The following is a 26,982-nucleotide window of genomic DNA, read 5'->3' as shown; positions in this document are numbered from 1 at the left end:
TTATCTTTGTTTTTAATAAATGTTTTTTTCCTGAATACTGCACTATGCTGTTCCTAGGTTCCAAATCCACATACCTATCTCAGCTTATTTTACCACTCGTTAATTGGGAGTCAGTCGCTAAAAAGCAGGTTTGCTGAATTTGTGGAGTCGGACCACACCACAGCTGAAATATATAATAACATACCGATTTTCTGCACTTAGGTTGCTTTCAGGCTGATGCAGTGAGGTTTGACTGCACTGCGGGAGTAGTACAGTGTACCAGCATGTTTGGTGCAGGTTAGCTGTACTTTTCCATAGAGCTCTATTATGTCCTGTGTTTTTGGTGTACTTTCTGAGGGCAGATTCACACTATAAAAACACACTCCGGATGCATTCCAGATATGTATTTGGTTACAGTTCACACCACAAAAACGCATTTTCTGCATGCGCTTTTTTATTTATTTATTTATTTTTTTTAGACATTTTTGATGCATTTTCAATGCATTCAAGTGTGTTTTCCCCCCTCTTGTTTTTTTTCTTTTTTTTCCAAGGTTTCATGGGTTTTTTTTTTTTTTTTGCTGCTGTAATACGTTCTGGTGCATTTTTAATGCATTTTAATGCGTTCTGGTGCGTTTATCTGTTTTGCCGCATTTCAGTTCAATTCGATGCAGAAAAATGCAACACGTTCTAATTTTTTTGATGGCACTGGGACGCACTGCACTGGTGTGAACTATGCAATTGGAACCCATATAACCTACTGTCCATGCATTTTTGATGCAGACAAAAAAAAAATGTACTGGACTGCATTCCGGTGTAAACTGGCCCTGAAAGTGGTCAAACCGCGCCAGTCTGAAAGCAGCCTAAGAGTGTTACACTGGACTGTTTTTAGTGCATTTATCATCACATTTGAGAATCTATAGGTGTATGAGTAAGGGCCGGTTCACACGGGGGCGACTTGTCAGGCGACCTAGCCGCCTGACAAGTCGCCTCCCGTTCTGTACAATGGAACCATTCTAATCGGAGCGACGCAAGTCGCTCCAACTTAGAAGAAAGGTTTCTGTACTACTTTGGGGGCGACTTGCATAGACTTCTATACAGAAGTCGTCTTGCAAGTCGCCCCGGCAGTCGTGTGCAGGTCGCCTCGGTGAGGCGACCTGCAAGTCGTGCCGCGTCTAGTGTGAACCGGCACTAATTGTTCACATCTAGTGCAGCTATTCAGGTTTTTGCAATTATTTAGATTTTTGCACTATGAGTTCCACATAGTATTGTCAATTGTTCTCTTACTGTCAAATACGATCATTCCACTATTTATATATGCGAGTAATTGCTCACGATTTATGCAATTTCTGTGCAATTTTTTATGTTTTGTGTTCCTATTTGGATCAATGCACTGTGAGTGTTACAAGGTATTGTAAATGGATTAATTGTTATCATACAGGGTTAGTTCACCGTTTATAGTGTGTGAGCCATTATTAATTCATTAGTGAGACATGGAGGAACTCAGCTATGAGGAAAGATTAGAGGAACTGTATTTGTTCTCTCTTGAGAAGAGGAGATTGAAGGGGGGGATATGATCAACATGTATAAATTCATAAGGGGTCCATATAGTAAACTTGGTGGTGAGTTATTCACTTTAAGGTCATCACAGAGGACACAGGGGCACTTTTTACGTCTGGAGGAAAAGAGATTTCATCTCCAAATACGCAAAAGTTTCTTCACAGTAAGAGCTGTGAAAATGTGGAATAGACTCCCTGCAGAGGTGGTTCTGGCCAGCTCAATAGCTTGCTTTAAAAAAGGCCCGGATTCTGGGTACTAACATTTATAGGTAAAGTTGATCCAGGGAATATCCGATTGCCTTTTGGGGGATTAGGAAGGAATTGTTTCCCCTGCTGTAGCAACTTGGAGCATGCTTAGCTGGAGTTTTTCATCTTCCTCTGGATCAACTGTGGGGGAAGGATTGTGTATATGGGATTGTGTGGGTGTGTTTTTTTGGTTGAACTAGATGAACTTGTGTCTTTTTCTACCTGACTAACTATGTATTTGGATCTTTGCACTGTGAGTCTTACACAGTATTGTCATTTTTTTATCACACAGGGTCATTTTACCATTTAACCAGTTGCCGACCGCCGCACAACGATGTACATCGGCAGAATGGCACGGGCAGGCATAAGGACTTACCTGTACGTCCTTGCCTGCCCGCGGGCGGGGGGGGTCCAATCGGACCCCCCCGGTGCCTGCGGCGGTCGGGTTCTCGTCAGGGGCGATCAAAGGTGAGGGGGAGGCCACTCATTCGTGGCTACCCCCTCGCAATCGCTACTGGCGAATGAAATGCTTCCTCGGCTTCTGTATAGTAAACAGAAGCGGAGGAAGTGATGTCATCGCTCCTCGGCTCAGTATTTTCCGTTCCGGCGCCGAGGAGAGAAGACATCCGAGTGAGTGCACAAACACTACACACGCAGTAGAACATGCCAGGCATAGTGTACACCCCCCGATCACCCCCCAATCACCCCCCAATCACCCCTCACCCCCGTCACACTGACACCAAGCAGTTTTTTTTTCTAATTACTGCATTTACTGCATTACTGCATTTGTTTCAGTTTGTGACAGTTAGTGTGGTAGGGCAGTTAGTGTTAGGCCCCCTTTAGGTCTAGGGTACCCCCCTAATCCCCCCTAATAAAGTTTTAACCCCTTGATCACCCCCCGTCGCCAGTGTCACTAAGCGATCGTTTTTCTGATCGCTGTATTAGTGTCACTGATGACGCTAGTTAGGGAGATAAATAGTTAGGTTCGCCGTCAGCGTTTTATAGCGTCAGGGCCACCCATATACTATCTAATAAATGTTTTAACCCCCTGATTGCCCCCTAGTTAACCCTTTCACCAGTGATCACCGTATAACTGTTAAACGCATAACTGCAGCATTCGCAGAGTCGGGCCAGCCCCAGGCAGCGTCATTTTAGTGCCAGTAGCGCTACGCACCGTAGACCTCCCTTAGTGGTATAGTATCTGAACAGATCAATATCTGATCCGATCAGATCTATACTAGCGTCCCCATCAGTTTAGGGTTCCCAAAAACGCAGTGTTAGCGGGATCAGCCCAGATACCTGCTAGCACCTGCGTTTTGCCCCTCCGCCCGGCCCAGCCCACCCAAGTGCAGTATTGATCAAACACTGTCACTTACAAAACACTAAACGCATAACTGGAGCGCTCGCAGAGTCAGGCCTGATCCCTGCGATCACTAACAGTTTTTTTGGTAGCGTTTTGGTGACCTGGCAAGCACCAACGGCCTAGTACACCCTGGTCGTAGTCAAACCAGCACTGCAGTAACACTTGGTGACGTGGCGAGTCCCATGACTGCTGAGGTGCAATAAGCCCAGGTTCCATACCATAACTTACCATGACAACTTATAATGCCTTACCCCTTCTTCCCATCCAATAAAGACCACATACAACCATTAATGTTGGAAAGGGCAAGGCCACAGCTTTTATTAACTCAAAACATAACATTAACGATTTAAACCATGCCAGTCACAGTTGCACTGTGAGCACACAATTCCAAATGTAAAAGGGGAGATGAAGGAGGGGCCTGTCCTTACCATAAGTGCCGGACCGGCCGTCTATCTCCCAATTACCATCAAGGGCATAACTAATCATCCATGTTTGCTGGCAAGGTCACCAAAACCGCCACCCGCCAGTCAGTAAGCTACTGACAGGCGCCCCACCACAGCCAGCGCTTGTTCCACACCCCTCTGAAGTCCCAGATTAAAGATGTCCAGATCAATCTCGTTGAGATGGACACCATCCCTCCTCAGCAAGTCAGTGTTGTCCCCTTCCAGATCTCTGTGACGGACCACAACCCCCCCGATCCGACGGACGAACTTGGACACCTGAGCATTAACTTTCCGGCGAAAATTCTCCAAGCAGGGGCCAGGGATGTCTCTCGCCCATATTGAGCGAGGAACTATTTCGGACCAGATGAAAGTCATACTGGTGAAAATTGCAAAACACTGAGCAATATCGCTTTTAATTGCAGAAATTAGATCCACAGACCGAGTGTAGCCAACATCATTCCCACCAGCATGAACAACAAGGATAATGTGACCTGACACATGGGCCCGGAGCTGCCAACATTCCTTCAGGACCTGATACCAACGCAACCCGCGCAGCCCAAGCCAGCAAATTCTTGCCACGTTGGATGAGAAGCCCAGGTTTCTGCCGTAATTACGGATCTCCGCACGACGAGCAGCCCAGAAGACAAATTAATCACCCAGTATCCATATTTGAGCTGGGGGGTACCAGAAAAAATTAACACAAAAGATGTGGGCAGACATACAGTGAAAAACGAGATGACTCCCATCTCCCCAGTCGCTGAAGTTCTGTATCGGAAAACCCCAAACCAGAAGCGGCGGTTGCAGTGCCTATTCGAAACGTATGGGTTGAGAAATCACCCGCAGGTAAGCCTAAGGCCTCGAGACAAAGGCGAAAAACCCTTAAAAATTGGAACCGACTCAGCGAGGAGGAGTCAGCATGTACGAAAAACGTGGGGGCCAGGGGGCGCGCGCAAACAAACGGGAAAGCCAGTGACACCGGGCAAAATGGGCCGCCGCAGTGGTGCAGCACTACTCGGCAGCCCCTACCAAAGCTGTCGGTCTTGGATGTGGGCAACAAAACAATGACGCACGCTCCGACAAAGAAACCTCTTCCGACCGAATACCCCCCGGAGACGACCTGGATTTAGCAACTAATTTCCAGATGCGAAAAGCCCCAAAAAACGCCCATGAAAAAGCCACCCGGAAAAGAAGGGTCTCAAACTCAGATGAGCATACCTCCGACAACAATGACAAAATTCCCAATAGGATCTGGAGGGAAATCGGGCGCCTGGATTTGGGAAGATGTGTGATACGTTTCCAACCCCGCAATACCCGTCAGACCGGGAAAGATTAAGTGACATCCTCCCACCCAAGGAGTTGGAACCAAAAGGACAGGGCCGACATGGCAGAAGAAACGGGAGAACCCGAGACATCCTTTTCTTGTAATTGGACAAGGTAGGCGAATAAAGCCAAACGTCTATCATCTGGGGAAGAAATGGAAAACTCACCGACCGACGCTTGGAACCACTCATGCCAGACCCGACAATACGACGCCCACATCCGCAGAGAAAGTGATGACCGAAGAAGCTCTAGCAATCCCCGAAAACGAAAACGGAGAAACTATTGGCGGGAAAGAGCATCAGCAATATCGTTAGAAACTCCCAGGACATGTTTCGCCTTAATATAAATGTTAAAATGCAAACATTTCAGGACTAAAAAATGCAACAGCGAAATGACCGGAGGGGAACTGGCCGGTTGTTTGCTCACTACCTGCACTACGCTCATATTGTCCGACCAGAAGATTACCTGATGATTGCGCAACTGTTCACCCCAGAGCTCCACGGCTACGATGATCGGAAAAAGCTCCAAAAGGGTGAGGTTGCGCAACAAGTCCATGCGGGCCCATGAGGCCGGCCAACATTCCGCAGACCACTCCCCGCGGAAGAAAGCACCAAAACCACAGGAGCCTGCAGCATCAGTGTATAACTCCAGCTGTGAGTTCGGTACCTCCTCCCGCAACCAACAAGACTGTCCGTTGTAAGACTGCAAAAAGGTTAGCCAAATCCCCAAGTCGGCCCGCATGGGCTTGGTGATCCGGACGTAGTGGTGAGGGTCTGTAACGCCCTTGGTAGCCCAGGACAGGCGCCTGCAAAAGGCTCTCCCTATGCGTATGACCCTACAGGCAAATACCAGGTGACCCAGCAACGATTGTAGCTGTTTCAACTGCAGTTTCTTTGCCCCTTTAGCCAAACGAACCAAGGAGAGAAGCCTGGTCAGCTTCTCTCTCGGCAGACGAAAGACCATAGCCACTGTGTCAATCTCAATCCCCAGAAAAGCCAGTACCATTACCGGACCCTCGGTTTTGTCCGCGGACAGTGGGACGGCGAAAAGCCGGAAAATATCCTGAAAAACAGAGAGAAGGCGTTGACACTGCCCACTGCCCGTGGGGCCCACGAAAAGGAAATCATCTAAGTAGTGCAGAAGGGACTGAAACCCAGCCTCCTGGGTGACTACCCACTCAAGGAAGCTGCTAAATAACTCAAAGAAATAGCACGAAACCCATAGGCAGGCACATGTCGAAGAAATAGCTTCCTTAGAAGTAGCAACCCAGGAGATGGAAACAGTCCGGGTGGACTGGAAGAAGGTGAAAAGCGGACTCAATATCCGCTTTTGCCAAAAGAGCGGACCGCCCTGCTGTCCTAACGAGGTGAAGTGCCTTATCAAAAGACGCGTAGTGGACCCTGGATTGCTCCCGATCGATTCCGTAGTTGATCAAGGAGCCAGAAGGGTAGGATAAGTGATGAATTAGACGGAATTTACCACTCTCCTTTTTTGGGACCACACTGAGTGGGGACACCCGCAGGTTGTGGAAAGGGGGGAGATCAAAGGGGTCTGCCATGCGCCCCAGTTCCAACTCCTTCTGTAGCTTCTGGGCCACGACGGACTTGAATTCCGCAGTCGATTTCCAATTCAGAGACATAGTCGGGGCATCTGACGGGGAAAAGGGGATCCAGAAACCACGATCCAGGCCATCCTTCAGGATCAGGGCCTCCCTATGAAGGGGGTACCGGTCTAGCCAGGGAAGCATCTCTAAGACGTTCACCGGCATCCTCCAGCTTAGGAAGGTCAGTCTTGGCTCCTGTTCTGGGAAGCGGCTGTCTACCCTTCCTAAAACACCAGCTGGCGGGGTGTGCACCCCCACAGCTCGAGCACTGGTGCCTGAAGCGACAGGCGCAGTACCATTTACAGTGGCTTTCATTGAAAAGCCAGCAGATACCCTTTTTTCCTTTTTTGAGGTGGCGACGCTCCGGATTGAGGAGCGCCGACCGCGGACTGAAAGGACGATGGTTGGGGGGGCACATAAGCAGCAACCACAGGCTACCATCATGACAGTCGAAGCGAAGCTCTTTCCGTGCCGCCAATTTTTGGCGAAACTGGGAGTCATACTGGAACCAATACTGACCCCCATAAACTTTGTACGCCCCCCAAATGAGATCTAAATAACAGAACAACGAAGTCGCCAACTCCGGGAAACGCTCACAGAGCACTCCCGCGTAGGCGCAGAACCCCTGCAGCCAGTTCCCGAAAGTCCTAGGAAGCTGTTTAGGTTTTTCGCCCTGCGCCGATACGTCTACCCGACGAGATTTATCGATCGTCTCCCTATCCGGCGGCACAAGGGCGAGGAAATCAATGAATTCGCGTCGCCAAATCTTTTCCTCCGTCTCCTCCGGTAGGTGGGTACCAGTGGGCGCGACTGCCCACAAGGCACCTCCGGGAGGGGGGGTGAAATTGGGCGCCACGCCCGAAACACCCATACTTGAAAGAACCGATTTGACGACCGACGCTATGCGGTCTTCAGGGCCCGATACGGAATCATCAGCTGACCTACCCCAAATCAATTCACAGTCATACTCACTGATCCTCGGGGGCATCACCGATGACGGGCGACCAACCAGGGAATCGGTGTCCGAAACGACTCTGGAAGGCTGTAGACTGATGCGGCCAGCACCGTGAAGACCAACGGGGCCGTGTTCCACGGGACCATCCCGACCTACGGAGAGATCCAAGGGCGGGGGTCCCACCACCGACCCGGAAGAGTCCCCCTGGCAACGGCTGAGCAGGTACAGGAACATCTACTGGGGGAGACGGGAACGGGTGACTGTTGCAGACGTCCGACCAGATCCTCCGGCCTGGCTAGGCCCATAGGGAGGGGCGAGCCCCAGCGGTGGGATGGATGTCAAGCGATCGTCCTCCGCCCAGCTGGGCATGGGAGGACGGCGGTGGGCACGGAGTGGAGGAGGAGGGGTGTCCGCAAAAGCCGACAGACCCACACCCGCCCTTCTGGGCGCAGAGGGGGCATACGCTGCCCGGGATGTGACGTTGGAGGGACCAGCCGGGGGATGGGACCTGTCCCCTGCCTGTCCGGGCGCAGAGGGGGTCCTAATCTGGGAGCCGTCAGTGGAGGATGGCCCAGGGGCTGGCTGAGACCCCGCCCAGGAGGGCGCAGGGGGAGACTGCACTTGCCTAAAAATATTAGTTGGGCTGCCTGATGAAGAATTATCCCCCGCCCATCCAGGCGCTGAGGGGTGCTGTTCGCATTGGCACTGTGACAAACTAAAAGCCAGATCTGAAACTCCCGCCCAGCCTGGCGCAGGGAGTGAACTGGCCGCCAGGGGGAGCCGATCCCGCTCCAAGCCCCCGTCTAATCCGTCGTCCGTGGGATTCAACACAGCGGCCATGACGGAAGCAACAGGCACGGGCGAACGGGTCCGACCCCTGCCTCCCGACCTCCTAGAAGACAGCCGGGCAGAGGAACGGCGCGATCGCTCACCCGCCGCCCCCCCGCCGGTACCGCACCGCACGAAGCCAGGAGAGGGAGCGCTCCGGCTCCAGCCCGGCCTCGTGCCAGACTCTTGGCAGGGGGAGAGGGAGGAGGGAACCACCGAGCGGGGGCTACGCGATCGCGGGCACCGGGGGGGGGAAGGCCGCGAAACAGCCCTGTGGCTAGGAGAGGGGGACCGCCGAGGAGGGGCACGCCGAGAGCGGGCGGCCGAACCCTGGGAGCCACCCGAGCAGGGGAGGAATGGAGGGGAGGAGGAGGAGGGGGGCAGTAAGAGGCCGAGAAGGGAATGGGGCTGAGTCGTGAAGGCGGGCGGGCATGTCTGCGGGCCCTGTGGCTAACAATCTCAGGAGGGGGAGCAGGGGAAGGGGCAGGGGAAGGCACCCCAGGGGACAGGAGGGCAAAGAGCCAGTCAGCCTGACCCCGGAGAGCCAGCTCACGGACCTTAGCCAGGAGGCGATCCGTGTCCATGGTTGGAGCCGCAAGGTCAGGTCCGAGCTCTTCCATGCTTCCGTCCGAAAAGGCCCAGAATCTCTTTGGGTGCCAAATTCTTGAGCTCAGGCCCAACCCCTGTCCCGTCCTGTACCAATCCCAAGTGACCTAATAGTCACCTTAACTCCTCCCTGGCCATGCCCCCATCAGTCAGGGCTCTCTTTCCCGAGGGGCTCAAGAGGCCTTCATAAGTGCAGTTCAAGCTGGTGAGGTGGCAAGCACAAGTAGTGTCCCGCTGCCACCATGAAAAAGACAAACACAGGCCCGTCTTGCCCATAATGCCCTTCCTGCTGCATTCGCCAATCCTAATTGGGAACCCACCACTTCTGTAGCACCCGTACTTCCCCCATTCACATCCCCAACCAAATGCAGTCGGCTGCATGAGAGGCATTTTCTTTATGTCTTCCCGAGTACCCCTACCCAACGAACCCCCCCAAAAAAGATGTTGTGTCTGCAGCAAGCGCGGATATAGGCGTGACACCCGCTATTATTGTCCCTCCTGTCCTAACAATCCTGGTCTTTACATTGGTGAATGTTTTGAACGCTACCATACACTAGTTGAGTATTAGTGTACAGCATTGCACAGACTAGGACACACTTTCACAGGGTCTCCCAAGATGCCATCGCATTTTGAGAGACCCGAACCTGGAACCGGTTACAGTTACAAAAGTTACAGTTACAAAAAACAGTGTAAAAAAAAAAACACAAAAAATATATAAAATAAATTTAAAAATAGTTGTGGTTTTATTGTTCTCTCTCTCTCTATTCTCTCTCTATTGTTCTGCTCTTTTTTACTGTATTCTATTCTGCAATGTTTTATTGTTATTATGTTTTATCATGTTTGCTTTTCAGGTATGCAATTTTTTTATACTTACCGTTTACTGTGTTTTTTTTATTAACCATTTTTTTGTCTTCAGGTACGCAATTCAGCTGCAGCTCGGATTTATTTATCTTGACAGCAACAGCGTTTGCTCCCATGATATATAAAACCGTGACTCCAGCGGAGGGGATATATGCCGAAGCATGGGGGCAGCAGGGGCGGTGGAGCGATTTGCTCCTAGCTTTTGCGGGAGGATGCCCCCATGCTTCGGCATATATAAACGGTGCATGTATGCCCATCATTAGAAGTGGGCGGATGAAGGGAGGTATTCTAATGGTGGGCATCCCCACTGATCAATCTCTTTTTTTCGTTCAGCCCACAGGCTGCATGAAAAAAAAAAAAGATTACAATATAGGCCCAACAAGGACCAGCAATGTACTGGTATGTTGCTGGACTTTGAGTGGTTATACCAGAATGATGCCTGCAGGTTTAGGTATCATCTTGGTATCATTCTTTTCAGCCAGCGGTCGGCTTTCATGTAAAAGCAATCCTAGCAGCTAATTAGCCTCTAGACTGCTTTTACAAGCAGTGGGAGGGAAGAATGCCCCCCCCCCCACTGTCTTCCATGTTTTTCTCTGGCTCTCCTCTCCCAACAGGGAACCTGAGAATGCAGCCGGTGATTCAGCCAGCTGACCATAGAGCTGATCAGAGACCAGAGTGGCTCCAAACATCTCTATGGCCTAAGAAACCAGAAGCTATGAGCATTTCATGACTTCGCCGGATGTAAACAGTGCCATTGCGAAATTGGGAAAGCATTTTATCACACCGATCTTGGTGTGGTCAGATGCTTTGAGGGCAGAGGAGAGATCTAGGGTCTAATAGACCCCAATTTTTTCAAAAAAGAGTACCTGTCACTACCTATTGCTATCATAGGGGATATTTACATTCCCTGAGATAACAATAAAAATGATTAAAAAAAATGAAAGGAACAGTTTAAAAATAAGATAAAAAAGCAAAAAAAAAAAAAAAAAAAAAAGCACCCTTTTTTTGCACAAAGTTGTCACTAAATGATATATTGCTCAAACATGCCATGGTAATATGTGACATTACACCCCAAAATACATTCTGTTGCTTCTCCCGAGTATGGGGATACCACATGTGTGAGACTTTTTGGGAGCCTAGCCGCGTACGGGACCCCAAATACCAAGCACCGCCTTAAGGCTTTCTAAGGGCGTAAATTTTTGTTTTCACTCTTCACTGCCTATCACAGTTTCGGAGGCCATGGAATGCCCAGGTGGCACAAACCCCCACCAAATGACCCTATTTTGGAAAGTAGACACCCCAAGCTATTTGCTGAGAGGTATAGTGAGTATTTTGCAGACCTCACTTTTTGTCACAAAGTTTTGAAAATAGAAAAAAGAAAAAAAAAATTTTTATTTTGTCTTTCTTCATTTTCAAAAACAAATGAGAGCTGCAAAATACTCACCATGCCTCTCAGCAAATAGCTTGGGGTGTCTACTTTCCAAAATTGGGTCATTTGGGGGGGGGTTTGTGCGATCTGGGCATTCCATGGCCTCCAAAACTGTGATAGGCAGTGAAGAGTGAAATCAAAAATTTACGCCCTTAGAAATCCTGAAGGCGGTGATTGGTTTTCGGAGCCCCGTACGCAGCTAGGCTTCCAAAAAATCCCACATATGTGGTATCCCCGTACTCAGGAGAAGCAGATAAATGTATTTTGGGATGCAATTCCACATATGCCCATGGCCTGTGTGAGCAATATATTATTTAGTGACAACTTTGTGCAAAAAAAATAAAAATAAATAATTTGTCACTTTCCCGCAACTTGTGTCAAAATATAAAATATTCCATGGACTCAACATGCCTCTCAGCAAATAGCTTGGGGTGTCTACTTTCCAAAATGGGGTCATTTGGGGGGGGTTGTGCCATCTGGGCATTTTATGGCCTTCAAAACTGTAATAGGTAGTGAGGAGTGAAATCAAAAATTTACGCCCTTCGAAATCCTGAAGGCGGTGATTGGTTTTCGGGGCCCCGTACGCGGCTAGGCTCCCAAAAAGTCCCACACGTGGTATCCCCGTACTCAGGAAAAGCAGCTGAATGTATTTTGGGGTGCAGTTCCACCTATGCCCATGGCCCGTGTGAGCAATATATCATTTAGTGACAACTTTTTGCATTTTTTTTTTTCTGTCATTATTCAATCACTTGGGACAAAAAAAAAATAATATTCAATGGGCTCAACATGCCTCTCAGCAATTTCCTTGGGGTGTCTACTTTCCAAAATGGGGTCATTTGGGGGGGGGGGGGGGTTTGTACTGCCCTGCCATTTTAGCACCTCAAGAAATTACATAGGCAGTCATAAATTAAAGGCTGTGTAATTCCAGAAAATGTACCCGTAAAATGTAGGCGCTATAACTTTTGCGCAAACCAATAAATATACACTTATTGACATTTGTTTTTTACAAAAGACATGTGGCCGAATACATTTTTGCCTAAATGTATGACTAAAATTGAGTTTATTGGATTTTTTTTATAACAATTTTTTCAAAATTTTCGGTCTTTTTCCATTTATAGCGCAAAAAATAAAAACGGTAGAGGTGATCAAATGCCATCAAAAGAAAGCTCTATTTGTGGGAAGAAAAGGACGCAAATTTCGTTTGGGTACAGCATTGCATGACCGCGCAATTAGCAGTTTAAGCGATGCAGTGCCAAATTGTAAAAAGTGCTCTGGTCAGGAAGGGGGTAAATCCTTCCGGGGCTGAAGTGGTTAAAGTGTATGTGCAATTGTTCACGATTATTTATTAACCAAAATTAACTTTGAACATGACATTATTTTAACTTGTCCAGATCTATCCTCTCAGGGCTGGTGCAAGGATTTTTGACATCCTAGGCGAAACCTCATTTTGCCGCTCCGCCCCTCACTGAGATTTTTGTGGCGCCTCTTTACCAATTTCTTCAGCCGTGGTCCACAGGTCTGCATCTGTGCCTCTGGACCCGGCCCAAAGACAAATAGTGGATTGCACCAGCTCGCTTCCTCGTGCCAGCCGTGGTCCACAGGCTAGGGCAGTATACAGACAGGTTAACTGTGTAACTGCCTGTCTGTACGAGCATACAGATACACTGACAATGCTTTACAGGCTGCTACTAAAAATAATAAATACACATTTTTGTACCTGCAAAAAGATCTGCATTTATAATTTTTTTTACAAAGTGGACTTGAACACCACACCTCAAATCACCCCAATTCCTTTATTTTCAGGTCTCAGATCACCACAATTCTTCCACCTTCGCACCTCAGACCACCCCATCACTGTATTACCCTGAATGCCTGTTCCCCCTGTTCCCCTTGGCACCCCCCTCTGCACCTTTGTTCCCCTCAAACCCCCCACACACATCAGTCCCTCTCTGCACCCCCCACACACATCTGTTCCCCCTCTGTACCCCCCTGCACATCTGTCCACCCCCACACACATATATGTACCCCCCTGCACGTCTGTCCCCCCCCACATATCTCTTCCACCTTTGTACCCCCTTCCCCCACACATATCTGTACCCCCCTGCACCTCTGTCCCCCTCACACACATCTGTACCCCCCTGCACGTCTGTTCCCCCCCACACATATCAGTTCCCCCTCTGTACTCTTTGGACATCTGTTCCCCCCCTGCACATCTGCCTCCCCCACACACATCTGTAGCCCCCTGCACGCCTGTCACCCCCCACATATCTGTTCCCCCTCTGTACCCCTCTGCACGTCTGTTTCCCCTCCCCCCACACACATAGCTGTTCCCCCCTGCACATCTGTCCACCCCCACACACATATCTGTACCCCCCGCACGTCTGTCCCCCCCAAATATCTCTTCCACCTTTGTACCCACTTGCACATCTGCTCCCCCTGCCCCCCACACATATCTGCACCCCCCTGCACATCTGCCGCATCCACACACATATCTGCACCCCCTGCACGTCTGCTCCCCTCACACACATATCTGTACCCCCCTGCACGTCTGCCCCCCCACACACATCTGTACCCCCCTGCACATCTGTTCCCCCTCCCTCCAGCACACATATATCTGTGCCCCCCTGCACGTCTGTTCCCTTCCCACACACATATGTCAGTTCCCCCTCTGTACACAGTGCAATGAACTATAAACTTGACAGCAGGGGGAGTGGATATCGCGGCAAGCCTGGAGATACACATGCAGGGCTCCCATCTCATCCGCCCCAGCCGGTTCCAACGATCATGCAGCACTTCAGCGGGCTGCTCCTTGTCCCGGCTCTCCTCTCCTCACTGCCGCTGCTAGGGTGGCACTGCAGGCTGGAGACGGAGCGGTCCGGGATGTCTTCACAGGCGCTACCACCCCCTAGTCTGGCGGCTGGTGCCATAAGGCAGCATGTATTTTAAAAATGCCTGTCCTAGAGGTATTATAATAATCCGAATACCCAGCGAGTGGCTGGAGATCAGGATTTTGCCGCCCCCCCTACCTTGGTGCCCTAGGCAGCCGCCTGACCTGCCTATTGCTAGTGCCGGCCCTGTATCCTCTCAGGCAATGGGTGCTACTTTCTGACACATGAATTATGCCGATGCGGACAAAGTCATTTTCTAACCTGACTTCTTTCCCAGTCTCCCTCTCCACACTTACCTCACATGCAGACATTACCCTTCCACTTACCTGACTGGGTCCTGGTCTCCACCCTTCTCTAGTATTGGTGCTGTACAGGAAAACAATCACTAGCACTGTATGCATATGAGCCCAGAAGCACTGTCAGGTAAGTGTAAGGGAGGGGGTTCTACATATTAGGTTAGTGTTGAGACAGACAATGTGAATTTGGTTAAGCTAAAAAATCATTTTAGGTCTGCTATGAAACTTAAACTTTACAATAAGTATTGCTGTATCTGGAAACATTCCAATATTTGACAACTACGGTATATTAAACCTCTTACCCTCACAGGTAGGTATTGGTAGCCACTTTCCATCCATACATTTACTTTCATCTGAGCCAATGATGTGATAGCCATCTGCACATATGTACTTCACCGTGCTTCCAATATAATATTGGTCTTCTACAGATTGTGCACTAATCTCGCCATTGCGTATTTTTGGTGGATTCCTTGTGCATCTTTTTCTCTCTAAAAACACAAATGTCACCTCTTATTCAATGTAGAAGCATTTTTTTTTCATTGAAAAGATAGCTTTGTGATTTAAGGACCAGTTCACATCATGAATCGCAAAGGAACGTGATATGTATTCCTGTGTGATTCACATACAATTTTGGTGCAGTGCAATTTAAGCTCATTCATTTGAATGGGCTGAAATCACACTGGACTGCAGCAAAATGCATGCACTACTTTATAAAAGGCACAGCAACTGGATCACTATACTACAGTACCATGCGATCCGATGCAGGCAAACACACTGTTTTCAACATGCATTGGGGGTGTCATTAAGTTACCATGGACACACGCTGCAGTGCATTTTGAATGCGGTGTGGAAAACATGCCCAGAACACAGGTTTCCCTCACAGTGTTTTTGCGTGAACCTGCCCTAAATGTCAATATAAATGATGTATACAAACAAACCCCCTTTAACGACTTCAGCTCTAGAAGGCTTTACCTCCTTCAAGACCAGACCATTTGTTGCTATTCAGCACTGTGCTATTTTAACTGCCAATTGCACGGTCATGCAACACTGTACCCAAACAAAATTTATATAATTTTTCCATCACAAATCGAGCTTTCTTTTGGTGGTATTCGATCACCACGTACATTTTGAAAAAAAAAAATCTATATATTTTTTACTTTCTATGGTATACAGTATATACTGGAATTTTAATATATATTTTTTACTAATAATGGCAGTGATTAGTGACTTATAAAGGGACTGCGTGCAATCTGACACTAACTGACGCTGGGGGGGGGGGGGGTGGCGGAGGCTGGGGGGACTGACTGACACTGACATCCCCAATAACATTAATAAAGTGATCAGTGCCAATAATATAATGTACATAGTCACTATACTAATGACACTGGCTGGGAATTTATTAACGTTTAGGGGCAATCAAGGGGTTAACTGTGTGCCAACACAGGGCTCTCTTCTCTCATTCGCTCAGCCGATCAGAGGGTTCCGACCATAAATCATTGGCTGGGACCTGCTGATCAGCTTGTGCTTTAGCGAATGAAAGCACAGCCAGGGCCGGCGTGCACCCCCCCCCCACCCAGAAATGCAATTCACATATATTACATGATTCTGCACAACTGAGCCGCCCTGTAGCAGTAAAGCTACAGGAGGCGGTTGACAAGTGGTTAACCAGTTCCCACCCACCCCAGTACATGGGGGGGGGTGGCACGGGCAGACTGGATCACGTACATGTAAGTCAGCAGCCAATTGGCGCACAGCACACTGGACATAGTGAATTGGGACTCCCGGTACCCGCCCGCTCAAAGCTATGAGATCACAATGTAAACACAACTGTTATGAATGGGTTTTATTCATAACAGCTGCACTTAGTATTCTGATGCTGTGATTGGCTCATGGATCTGGTGAACAGATTACTGGGAGGGGCTGGGGAAGACTAGGCTGTCATGATGCACGTTGCACCATGGTCCTCGGCTGTCATCGTGCATTGGTGCACCAATGACAAAGTCAGAGGTAGATGGAGTGTCCTAAAGAACGATTTTAGGGACTTGGGAGCTAAATTGAGGAAAAGGTCCTCCAAGGTAGTATTCCCAGGAATACTACTGGTACATCGAGCCACACCAGAAAGGCAGAGGGAGATTAGGGAAATAAACAAGTGGCTGAAGAACTGGTGTAGTAAGGAGGGGTTTGGGTTCCTGGAGGACTGGACCGACTTCAGTCGGTCATCAGTACTATAGAAGGGAAAGACTGCACCTAAATGAGGAGGGTGCATATCTGCTGGGAGTAAAGATGGCCAAAAAGTTAGAGGGCTTTTTAAACTAGGCGACGGGGGGGTCCAGAAGTAGAGATAGTCAGCGCAGTACATAGTCCAGAGGGTAGTATTGGGGGCATTAATGATAGGTTGACTAAAGCACATAAACCCAAGGTAAGTATAGCAACAAGTCCTAGTTGCAATCTCGGAACACCCAATAAGAGGATAGTATGCGACCGGTCTAAGCTACGTGGCATGTTCACCAATGCCAGGAGCCTGGCGGACAAGATGGGTGACCCAGAGATACTGTTGTACGAGGAGGATTTGGATTTTGTGGGAATTTCAGAGACCTGGTTCAACAGCTCTCGCGATTGTCTGGCAACCGTTCAAGGGTATACCCTTTATCGCAGGGATAGAGAGGGTAAAGGGGGGAGGGGCTTGTCTATGTATCAAGAATAATGTACAAGTGAATGTGAGAGATGACATCACTAAGGGAGCTAGGGAGGAGGTGGAATCCTTATGGGTAGAGCTCCAAAGGGATGAAGCTAAGGGATAAAATATACTGGGAGTATGCTATAGGCCCCCTAACTTGAGGGAGGAGGGGGAGACAGACCTCCTATCACAATTTGGATTAGCAGCAAGGATGGGAAGTGTTATCATAATGGTGGATTTTAATTATCCAGACAGACTGGGCGGAGGGAACCCCCCCCCCCCAAGGCACCCACCCCCCCATGTTGAGGGCATGCGGCTTGGTACGGCTCGGGGGGGAGGGGGTGCTCGCTCTTCCCCACCCCCTTTCCTGGCCGGCCGGGCTGCGTGCTCGGATAAGGGTCTGGTATGGATTTTGGGGGGACCCCCACGCCAATTTTTCGGCGTAGGGGGTTCCCCTTACAATCCATGCCAGACCTAAGGGCCTGGTATGCCCCTGGGGGGGAACCCACGCCGGTTTTTTCATTTAAAATTTGGCGCGGTGTTCCCGCCTCAGGATTCATACCAGACAGCTGTCAGCACTGCCTGTCACTCATCGCGGAAGGAAAACAAAGTTTTCCTTTCTCGATGAGTGAGCCAGCGTGACATGCACAGTACCCTGTTGCCGAGAACCAGCGCGATGCTATCGCGCTGGAAACACAATCTCGCGGTCAGGTACTGTACTAATCACCGACCATAGGCGTGCGCACAGTGTGTGCTGGGCACACCCTAATCATCCCTTGCTGTGCTAATTCCCCCTGCTTTCTGTCTCCCCCCCTGCAGTCCTGCCACCTTCCCTCCTCTCCTCTTAGGAGCGGGCAAAGGGCTAGTAAATATTTAATTAACTGGCCCCTTCCTTTTCTGAATGAACACAGTGAGTGATCTGTAATGATCACTTCTGTCTTCATTTTTAATTGAAGCATAGTAAACTATGTTTACTGCAGGCTGCAGAGAAAGGGACCAGGGAATCTCTGTCCTTTCTCTGTCTCAAAAGTGAGACATCAAGGGTCTGTTTAGATCCTTGATATTGCACCAACGCCCCATAACGGGGCTCCTAAAAAAAAAAAAAAAAAAAAAAAAAAAAAAAAGAAAAAGAAAAAATAATATTGTAAAAATAATTTTTAAAAAATTGTAAAAAACTATAAAAAATTATAAAAATAAAAAAAGCTACTGACACCATTCACTGCCCTACTGACACCAATCTTTGCTCTGCTGATATACAACATGTGTGTGCACACCAATGTTACAGACAATACAGACCTGATCATGGATGTAGAAATACGGGGCAATTTATGAAACGACGATCACAGGTCAATGGGCTTCAGTATAAATCACACAAATAGGAAACATAAGGGAAATACAAAGACACTGAATTTCAAAAGAGTCAACTTCCCTAAACTACAAACCTTGCTAGAAGGCATAAATTGGGATAAAATCTTAGCAACAAAGAACACGGAGGAGAGATGGGTTCCCTTTAGGAGCATATTAAATAAGAGCATTAGCCAGTGCATCCCATTGGGTAATGCATTTAAAAGAGCAAACAAAAGTTGTGAATGGCTTAACTCCAATGTAAAAAAAAAAGAGAGAAGGTCTTCAAAAAAATAAAAGGTTGAGGGATCAGCATTCAGACTTTATAAAGAATGCAACAAGAAATGTAAGGGTGCAATTGCAATTAGGGCGGCTAAGATAGAACATGAAAGACACATAGCGGAGGAGAGCAAAAATATCCCAAGAAATTCTTTAAGAATGTAAACAGTAAAAAAGGGAGGACAGACCATATTGGCCGCATAAAGAATGAGGAAGGACATCTGGTTACAAAGGATGGGGAGATAGCGAAGGTATTGAATTTATTCTTCTCCTCAGTTTTCACGAGGGAATCGGGGGGGGTTCAGTAACCCAAACTGCAGTGTTTATCCTCATGACACATCACAGGAAGCACCCTCATGGCTAACAGAGGACAGAATTAGAATTAGACTTGGGAAACTTAACCTTAATAAATCACTGGGACGGCTTGCACCCGAAGGTACTTGGGGAACTCAGTCAAGTAATTGCCAGACCATTGTTCCTAATTTTTACTGACAGTCCACTGACTAGAATGGTACCACCGGATTGGAGAAAAGCCAATGTAGCACACATATTTATCCACTTCAGCCCCGGAAGACTTGGCTGCTCAATGACCAGGCCATTTTTTGCAATACGGCTCTGTGTCGCTTTAACTGACAATTGCGCGGTCATGCACCACTGTACCCAAACAAAATTGACGTCCTTTTTTTTCAACAAATAGAGCTTTCTTTTGGTGGCATTTAATCATCTCTGTGGTTTTTATTTTTTGTGCTTTAAACAAAAAAAGACAGACAATTTTGAAAAAAAAAACAAACACAATATTTTGTACTTTTTGCTATAATAAAAATGCCCAATTTTTTTTTTTTTTTAAAAAGCTATTTTTTCCTCAGTTTAGGCCAATATGTATTCTTCTACATATTTTTGGTAATAAAAATCGCAATAAGCATATATTGATTGGTTTGCACAAAAGTTATAGCGTCTACAAAATAGGGGATAGATTTATGGCATTTTTATCTTTTTTTTTTACTAGTAATGGAGGTGATCAGTGATTTTTATCGGAACTGCGACATTATGGCAGACAGATCGGACACTTTTGACACATTTTTTGGACCATTGGCATTTATACAGCGACCAGTGCTATAAAAATGCACTGATTACTGTGTAAATGTCACTGGCAGGGAAGGGGTTAACAGTAGGGGGCGATCAAGGGGTTGAATGTGTGTCCTGGGGAGTGATTCTAACTGTGGGGGGGGTGGGACTGCCTGGGTGAGGAGAGCGATTCGTTGTTCATATTTAGCATGAACAAAAGATCGCTCTCCTCACCCCTGAGGGCACGGGGATCTGTCTGTTTATATTGACAGATCTCCGTTCTGACTGTGTAGAGCGATCACGGGTGCCCGGTGGTCATCGCGACCGCCGGGCACGTGCATGGGCTCTGGCGTCGCGCCACAGGCGCGTGCCGCAGGTGGCGCACACCCCCTAGTGGTCAAAAGGCTAACCGACGTACAGCTACAACGGTTCTCCCAGGGGAGCCAACCTGCCGCAGTATAACTGCGGCGGCTGGTCGAGAAGGGTTTAAAAAGGGCCCAAAATACATCCCTGGCAATTACAGACCAGTTATCCTAACATCAATAGTATTTGACACAGTTCCCTATAAATGTTTACTGTACAAAATAAGGTCCATAGTCCATAGGGTGAGTACATGGATTGAAAACTGGCTACCAGGGCGAGTTCAGAGGGTGGTGATAAATGGGGAATACTCGGAATAGTCAGGGGTGGGTAGTGGGGTCCCACAGGGTTCTATGCTGGGACCAATCCTATTTAATTAGTTCATAAAGACCTGGAGGATGGGGTAAACCGTTCAATCCCTGTATTTGCGGATGATACTAAGCTAAGCAGGGCAACAACTTCTCCGCAGGATGTGGAAACCTTGCAAGAAGATCTGAACAAATTAATAGGGTGGGCAACTACATAGCAAATGAGGTTTAAGGTAGAAAAATGTAAAATAATGCATTTGGCTGTAAAAAATATGAATTATGAATGCAATCTATACACTAGGGGGAGAACCTCTGGGGTGATCTAGGATGGAAAAGGATCTGGGGGTCCTAGTAGATGATAGGCTCAGCAATGGCATGCAATGCCAAGCTGCTGCTAACAAAGCAAACAGAATATTGGCATGCATTAAAAAAGGGATTAACTCCAGGGATAAAGCGATAATTCTCCCACTCTACAGGACACTGGTCCGGCTGCACCTGGAGTATGCTGTCCAGTTCTGGGCGAGTACAAAGAAGTGCAACAAAGCTAATAAAGGGTCTGGAGGATATTAGTTATGAAGAAAAGCACTGAACTTATTCTCTCTGGAGAAGAGAAGCTTGAGAGGGGATATGATTTCAATTTACAAATACCATACAGGTGACCCCACAATAGGGATAGAACTTTTTCGCGGAAGGGAGTTTAACAAGACACGTGGCCACTCATTTAAATTAGAAGAAAAGTGGTTTAACCTTAAACTATGTAGAGGGTTCTTTACTGTAAGAGAGGCAAGGATGTGGAATTCCCTTCCACAGACGGTGGTCTCAGCGGGGGGGCATCGATAGTTTCAAAAAACTATTAGATAAGTACCTGAACGCCAACAACATACAGTGTTATACAATGTAATATTGACATATAAACACATGCATAGTTTGGACTTGTGTCTTTTTTCAACCTCACCTACTATGTAACTATGTAACTATGTAACGATATAACTTCCACACAAACCAATTTATATACACTTATGAAACATATGAAACATATAAAAGACAGGAGTGGGGGATTGTACCCAGTCCACTGCTTCTCCCTGTGCTCTAACAGCGTGCCTTAGTTGTAGGTAATAGAACAACATGTTGGATGGTAGTGCATATTTTGACTGTAGGTCACTGAAAGAAAGCAGAGTCCCATTATGGAAAACATGTCTTAGGTGAGTTATTCCCATTGGGCGCCACCGGGGCCCCTGTTGGATTTTGGCCAGTTCTGTATATGTTTTGTTTCCCCAGAGTGGGCTATAGGCTGTATACACCGTTACGTTCTGTAGTTTAGCCATGTTCCACACCTTCTGAAAGATTGTGTAAGTAGGCATTTGTTTGTTAGGCCTTTGAAACTGCTGAGCTTCTAGGCCCTCGGGTATCGACTCCACCCCCGAGCCAATCAGCATAAGTTTAGCCGAAGAGCTTGCAGGAGCGGGAGCCATATCACCTATCAAGTGCGTCAACTGTGTAGCCAAGCAGTATATCCAAGGGTTAGGGAGAGCAAGACCCCCCTCCCTTCTTTGGGTACTGCAGCTGCTCTAATTTAATCCTGGGGGGCTTGGTGTGCCATAGCAATAGCCTAAATAGGGAGTTGACCACTCTGAATATTTTCAGTGTAATAACTACCGGCGTGTTGTGTAGCATGTACAGGAACTGTGGCATTAGGAACATCTTAATAAGGTTTGTCCTTCCTGACAAACATTTTGAGTTTGCCGGGACATTTCGAGTTTGTTCCATATGTTTATTTTGTCTCTAAAGTGAGTCAATAAAGGGTATATATTCAGTTTACAGAACTCAGTCAGTTTGGGGGAAATATGTATGCCTAAGTATTTAAAGAAGGTCACTATGGGCACCGGACAAGAAAGCCCTGTGCCCAGCCCAAGGGTCCCATCCAGAAACATCAAAGCTGACTTGGACCAATTAAAGGTAAGGGCTGAATAATGTCTGAAATCAGTGATAAGGGACATTACATGAGCCAATGAATCATCCACATCTTCTAAAAAGAGGAGCATATCATCGGCGTAGAGCATTATTTTCTCATGCAATTCACCGTAGCGGAATTCCTTGATCTGGGGGCAATTCCTCACCTGTGCCATGAGAGGCTCAATGGCCAGTGTAAAACGCAGGGGAGACAGACAGGGGGCAACCCCGGCTAGTCCCCCTGCCCAGTGCAAAGGCATGTGACCTTCTATCTGACATGCGTATGGCGGCCTGTGGTGTCATATAATAGCCTCACCCATGTAATAAACCTGGGCTCAAACCCAAACTTAGCTAATGCAGCCCACAGACACCGCCAGCCAACATTGTCAAAAAGAGACAACAGTGCGCATCTGATGAGGTCTGCATGTTTAAATAGAGTCGTCTGAGGTTGGTCGCAGTGGACATTTATGGCATGAAGCCTGCCTGGTCCAGGTGGATGATGGACAAAATAACCTTGTTAACCCTCATGGCCAGTACCTTGGCTAGAATTTTTACGTTGCTTTGCAATAGCGATATAGGCCTATAAGAGCTTGGATCTACAAGGGGCTTTACCAGGTTTGAGTAGTAATATTATGTTTACCCGTGTCATGGTTATAGGTAGCCGTCCTGATTTAAATGATGAGTTAAAATCTTCAAGTAACTTAGGTAAAATCACCATATTGGGTGTAAACCTCCATAGGGATCCTATCATTCCCCGAAGCCTTACAGGTAGAAAAGCAGGCAGCAGCCTCTTTCAACTCATCCAGCGTAAATGGAGTTTCCAGCTCCACACGCGCTTGACGGTTCAGAGCCGGCAGGGACACAGTGCCTAGATAGTTTTGCAGTGCCTCGTCTGTGTAGTTATCACAAGGTTTGTATAAGTCAGCATAGAAAGAAGCTAGTTCAGTGATAATTAGCTCTGGGTCATTCACCAATTCTCCCAGAGAGCTGGGAATTGCTCCTATGGCTGGAGATGATTGTTGAGACCTGGCAATTCTAGCCAGCAATCAGCCGTTTTTTTTCCCTTCCTCATAAAATGCTTCTGTGGTAAAGAACTGTTTACGTTCTGTGGCGGAGGATCTCAAACGGTCCAGGGAGTCCTGGCCAGAGATCCATGCCTCCCTTGCAGATTCTGACGGATCCATGACATATGCAAGCTCAAGCTGTCTCACCTGGTCTTCCAGCCGCACCAATAGAGCTGATGAGTTGCATTTTATGGCTGCTATTTCAGCTATGAAGGTGCCCCTAAGGCATGATTTGAAGGCATCTCATCTCAGTGTTACATCTGTATGAAAGCGGTTATTATAAAAGTATTGTTCTATTTGTTTCACCACTCGTTCGTGTGAGGTAAAAAGTTTTAGCCAAAAGGCATTCAGCTTCCAGGGGGCTCTGGGCAGGGAAGCAGCTGGATGGGTAGTTAGTGTGCAGCCAGTGGGGAGTGATCTGATACCCCCCTGGGAAAATATTCCACCCTGGTGACCATGTTTAGAATTTGCGGGGACCCTATGCAGGGGTCAATGCAGGAGAGCGACCTATGTGTTTTAGAGAAGCATGTGAACTGTTTGGTTGCTGGATGCTTTTCTCTCCACACATCAGTCCAGCCCACCTCCTGTGGCAGCCAGCTCAAAATGGTGCCTCTGCCACCCATTGGGGGCTGAGCTGAGGGTGTCTATTCAGTCTGGGATCAAGGTATCCATTAAAGTGTCCCATGATCATGATGGGGACATCAGGTTTATCGACCATGTAAGACAGGAGAAGTTGCAATATCTCTCCAGAAAATGGGGTGGGGGTGTACACAAAAGCAAGTATCACAGTTAAACAATCTGCAGAATAAAAATATATATCGACCCAGAGGGTCTATGGCGGAGTCCAATTCCTGGTAGGCCAAGGACTTGTGTACCAGTGCATTCACCCCACGGGGGTATGCAGAGTGAGTGGAGTGGTATGCCTTGCCTACCCAGGAGTATTGTAGGAAACCAACTGTGTCTTTTGTAAGAGGAGTCTACTGTAAGCTCACTATGGCTGGATGAAACTTCAAGCATGAGCTGATCATAGTATGTTTTAACGGGTCATGGACACCTTGGACGTTTCAAGTCACTATCGGGGTGGTAGCCATGGTAAATAGGGTAGGGTAGTGCACCCGGGGTTTAGAGGCCGTTCCGCCTCACTCTCGGGTGTAAGAGAGTCACCTGTTTTGCCGTAGGCTCTTAGTTCTTTCAGATGGCAGACATTCACAGCTTGGCACGACAGCTTGTTCCACTGGTAGAAGCAATAAAGTGTGGGTTTCAGAGCAAAGCACAACAGTGCAATACAAGTATAAAGAACAGTCCTGAACTGGTCTGTCGGGTATGTACTGCATACATGCATGAGCAAGGGCAGACCGCCTCTTTTCACCCTCACGCCAAGAATTGTTCAGTAAACTCGTGCCAACCGGGCACCCATAAACACATCCCCTCAACTGGGACATAGTAGAGTTTTGTGAACACTTGTGGGTACAGCTCACCCACAGTGGCTTAGGCTGTAACTTGATGTATTGAGTCACGTCAAAGCTCATTCCAAATGTTAGTTTAGATGAAATATGCTTTGTCCCGTTCTGTAAATAGTAGACTTACAGTGTCTGCAGGTAACATAACGACCACGTCAAACTCGTATTCCAGACATCAGTCCCATGTCGGCCTCATGATGTTGCCTGAGGTCCTGTTCATTGTGATCCAGCTATGCAGCTGCATCTGAAGCTGATTAAAAAAAAGTTGACTGCCCCCCAGCAGTGATGCGTAGTTTGGCCGGATACAGCATCGCGTAGGTTACTTGAATTTTCTGCAAGAGCTTCTTCACCTCAGAAAATTTGGCTCTTTTCCGTTGCACCTCTGCCGAAAATTCAGGATAAAATGAAACTTTAGTCCCATTGAAATGTACAGAGCCTCTCTCCCTGGCCAGTCTGAGTATGATCTCACGATGTTTATAATTCAAGAGCCTGGCCAACATGGATCTTGGTGGGTTGCCAGGAGGAAGGGGTCGAGTCGGATTGCGGTGTGCCCGCTCCACTGCCAACAGTGACGTGAAGGACTCCTTGCCGAATATGTCTTGAAGCCACGTTTCTGTGAAAGCCATGAGGTCCCGGCCCTCCACCTTCTCTGGGAGCCCCACAATGCAGACATTGTTCCATCTTAGACGGTTCTCAATGTCATCTGTCTTAGCATTGGCCTGTGCTGCTTGCTGTAATGTGGTCCTGGCGTCCCTGGTAGGTGGGGGTAATAGGTCCTCCACCTCACTGATTCTGCCCTCCACAGCCGTGGTTCTCTCCCTGATCTTTTGGAGATCTTGTCTCATAAGGGACACTGTTTCAGTGAAGCCCCCACATTGCTCTTTCAGTCCATCTACAGAAGCCATACATCTCTGTACTGCTCTCTAAAGACAGTGTGTCATCTAAATCAGGAGCGCCATGCTGTCTATTAGGCTCATGAGCAGGGGTCTGTAGCGGTGGGGGAAGTGAGCAGTTCATCCCTTGCAGTTTTTGTGTGTAATAGAGCATGCCTCTAGGCTCCTCCTTCCCCTGCTGTTTCTGTGTCTTTTGAGACTTACCACCTGTCTCCAGTGCTTTATCGGCGCCACGCGCTGTTCTCTGAGGCTGAGGAAAGCCGGCTCCATCTTGGCCTTCCATGGCTGCCGCGGCATCGTTTTCACCTTTTCGGGTCATCATGGGCCCCACAGAGTGCTGACTTCTCCCCTGTGGCTCCTCGAGTGGTTCGGCTGGCAATCTGGGTTCATTTCAATACGAATCAGTGGCGGGAGAAGGATTGGTGAAGGATCAGTAGCGGGAGCTCCATGCTGTGCGACCGCTCACATGCCCGTCCTGGCCACGCCCCAATTTGATTTTATTGAACACAGATCATAATGCAGGGGTAGGCAACCTTTCAGAGGTTGAGATCTACCTGGACCAAATGAAGGAAAGCAAAGATCCCCCAATGCACTGTCCTCTCCCCCTTTACAGCACCTCACACTATAGTGACCTCAGCCCCTTCCCCCTCAGTAGTGTCCTGTACCCCCCAATGCTGTGTCCTCTGCCCCTTCACATCACTCCCCCACTGTGGTGTTCTCTACCCCTCCCCCCCCCGTAAAGCAGCCTCCCCATCCCCCAAATCAGTGTCCTCTGGCCATTTCTCATCCCACCCCCCACCATTGTAGTGTCCTCTGTCCCCTCTCCAACAGTATCTCCTCTGTCCCCTTCACATCATCCCCCTGCCTCATACACAGTGCCATGTAAGTAGCACTTCCTACCTGCCAGCATGTGTTAAACAGAGCAGAGATCAGGAGACAGCATAATGCTGGGTGTAAGGCGGGTGCTACCAAAGTTCAAAATAACAAGCTGGTGTTTGCTAGGACTGCCTAGCAACCTATCACTGGGGCAGTTTCTGCCCCCAACCTCCATCCAGCACTATGCTGCCTCCAGTTTCCCACCCTGCAGTCAACATGAGAAAGGTGGTGGCTGGGGGGAGGCAGAGCTGTATTCACAATCCACCTGTTGCCACCCCACGGTCAACTGGTAAATCGCGATCAACAGCTTGCCGACCCCGTCCTAATGGGAGT

General features: G+C 48.1%; 1 protein-coding gene across 4 annotated transcripts in view; it reads right to left on the bottom strand.

Moving 5' to 3' along the window:
- LOC141103383 (coagulation factor XIII B chain-like) overlaps positions 1-26,982 on the bottom strand; it is a 1,101,294-nt gene that overhangs the window by 366,155 nt on the left and 708,157 nt on the right. For all 4 annotated transcript variants that reach the window (XM_073592898.1, XM_073592899.1, XM_073592902.1 and 1 more), the window contains one exon: positions 14,676-14,861. In XM_073592898.1, the coding sequence (XP_073448999.1) occupies positions 14,676-14,861 (186 nt within the window). The remainder of the gene's footprint in view (positions 1-14,675; positions 14,862-26,982) is intronic.

Source organism: Aquarana catesbeiana, linkage group LG07, assembly GCF_042186555.1.
Source record: "Aquarana catesbeiana isolate 2022-GZ linkage group LG07, ASM4218655v1, whole genome shotgun sequence".
NCBI classification, from domain to species: Eukaryota; Metazoa; Chordata; class Amphibia; order Anura; family Ranidae; genus Aquarana; species Aquarana catesbeiana.
This window is presented reverse-complemented; position numbering and strand designations above follow the sequence as displayed.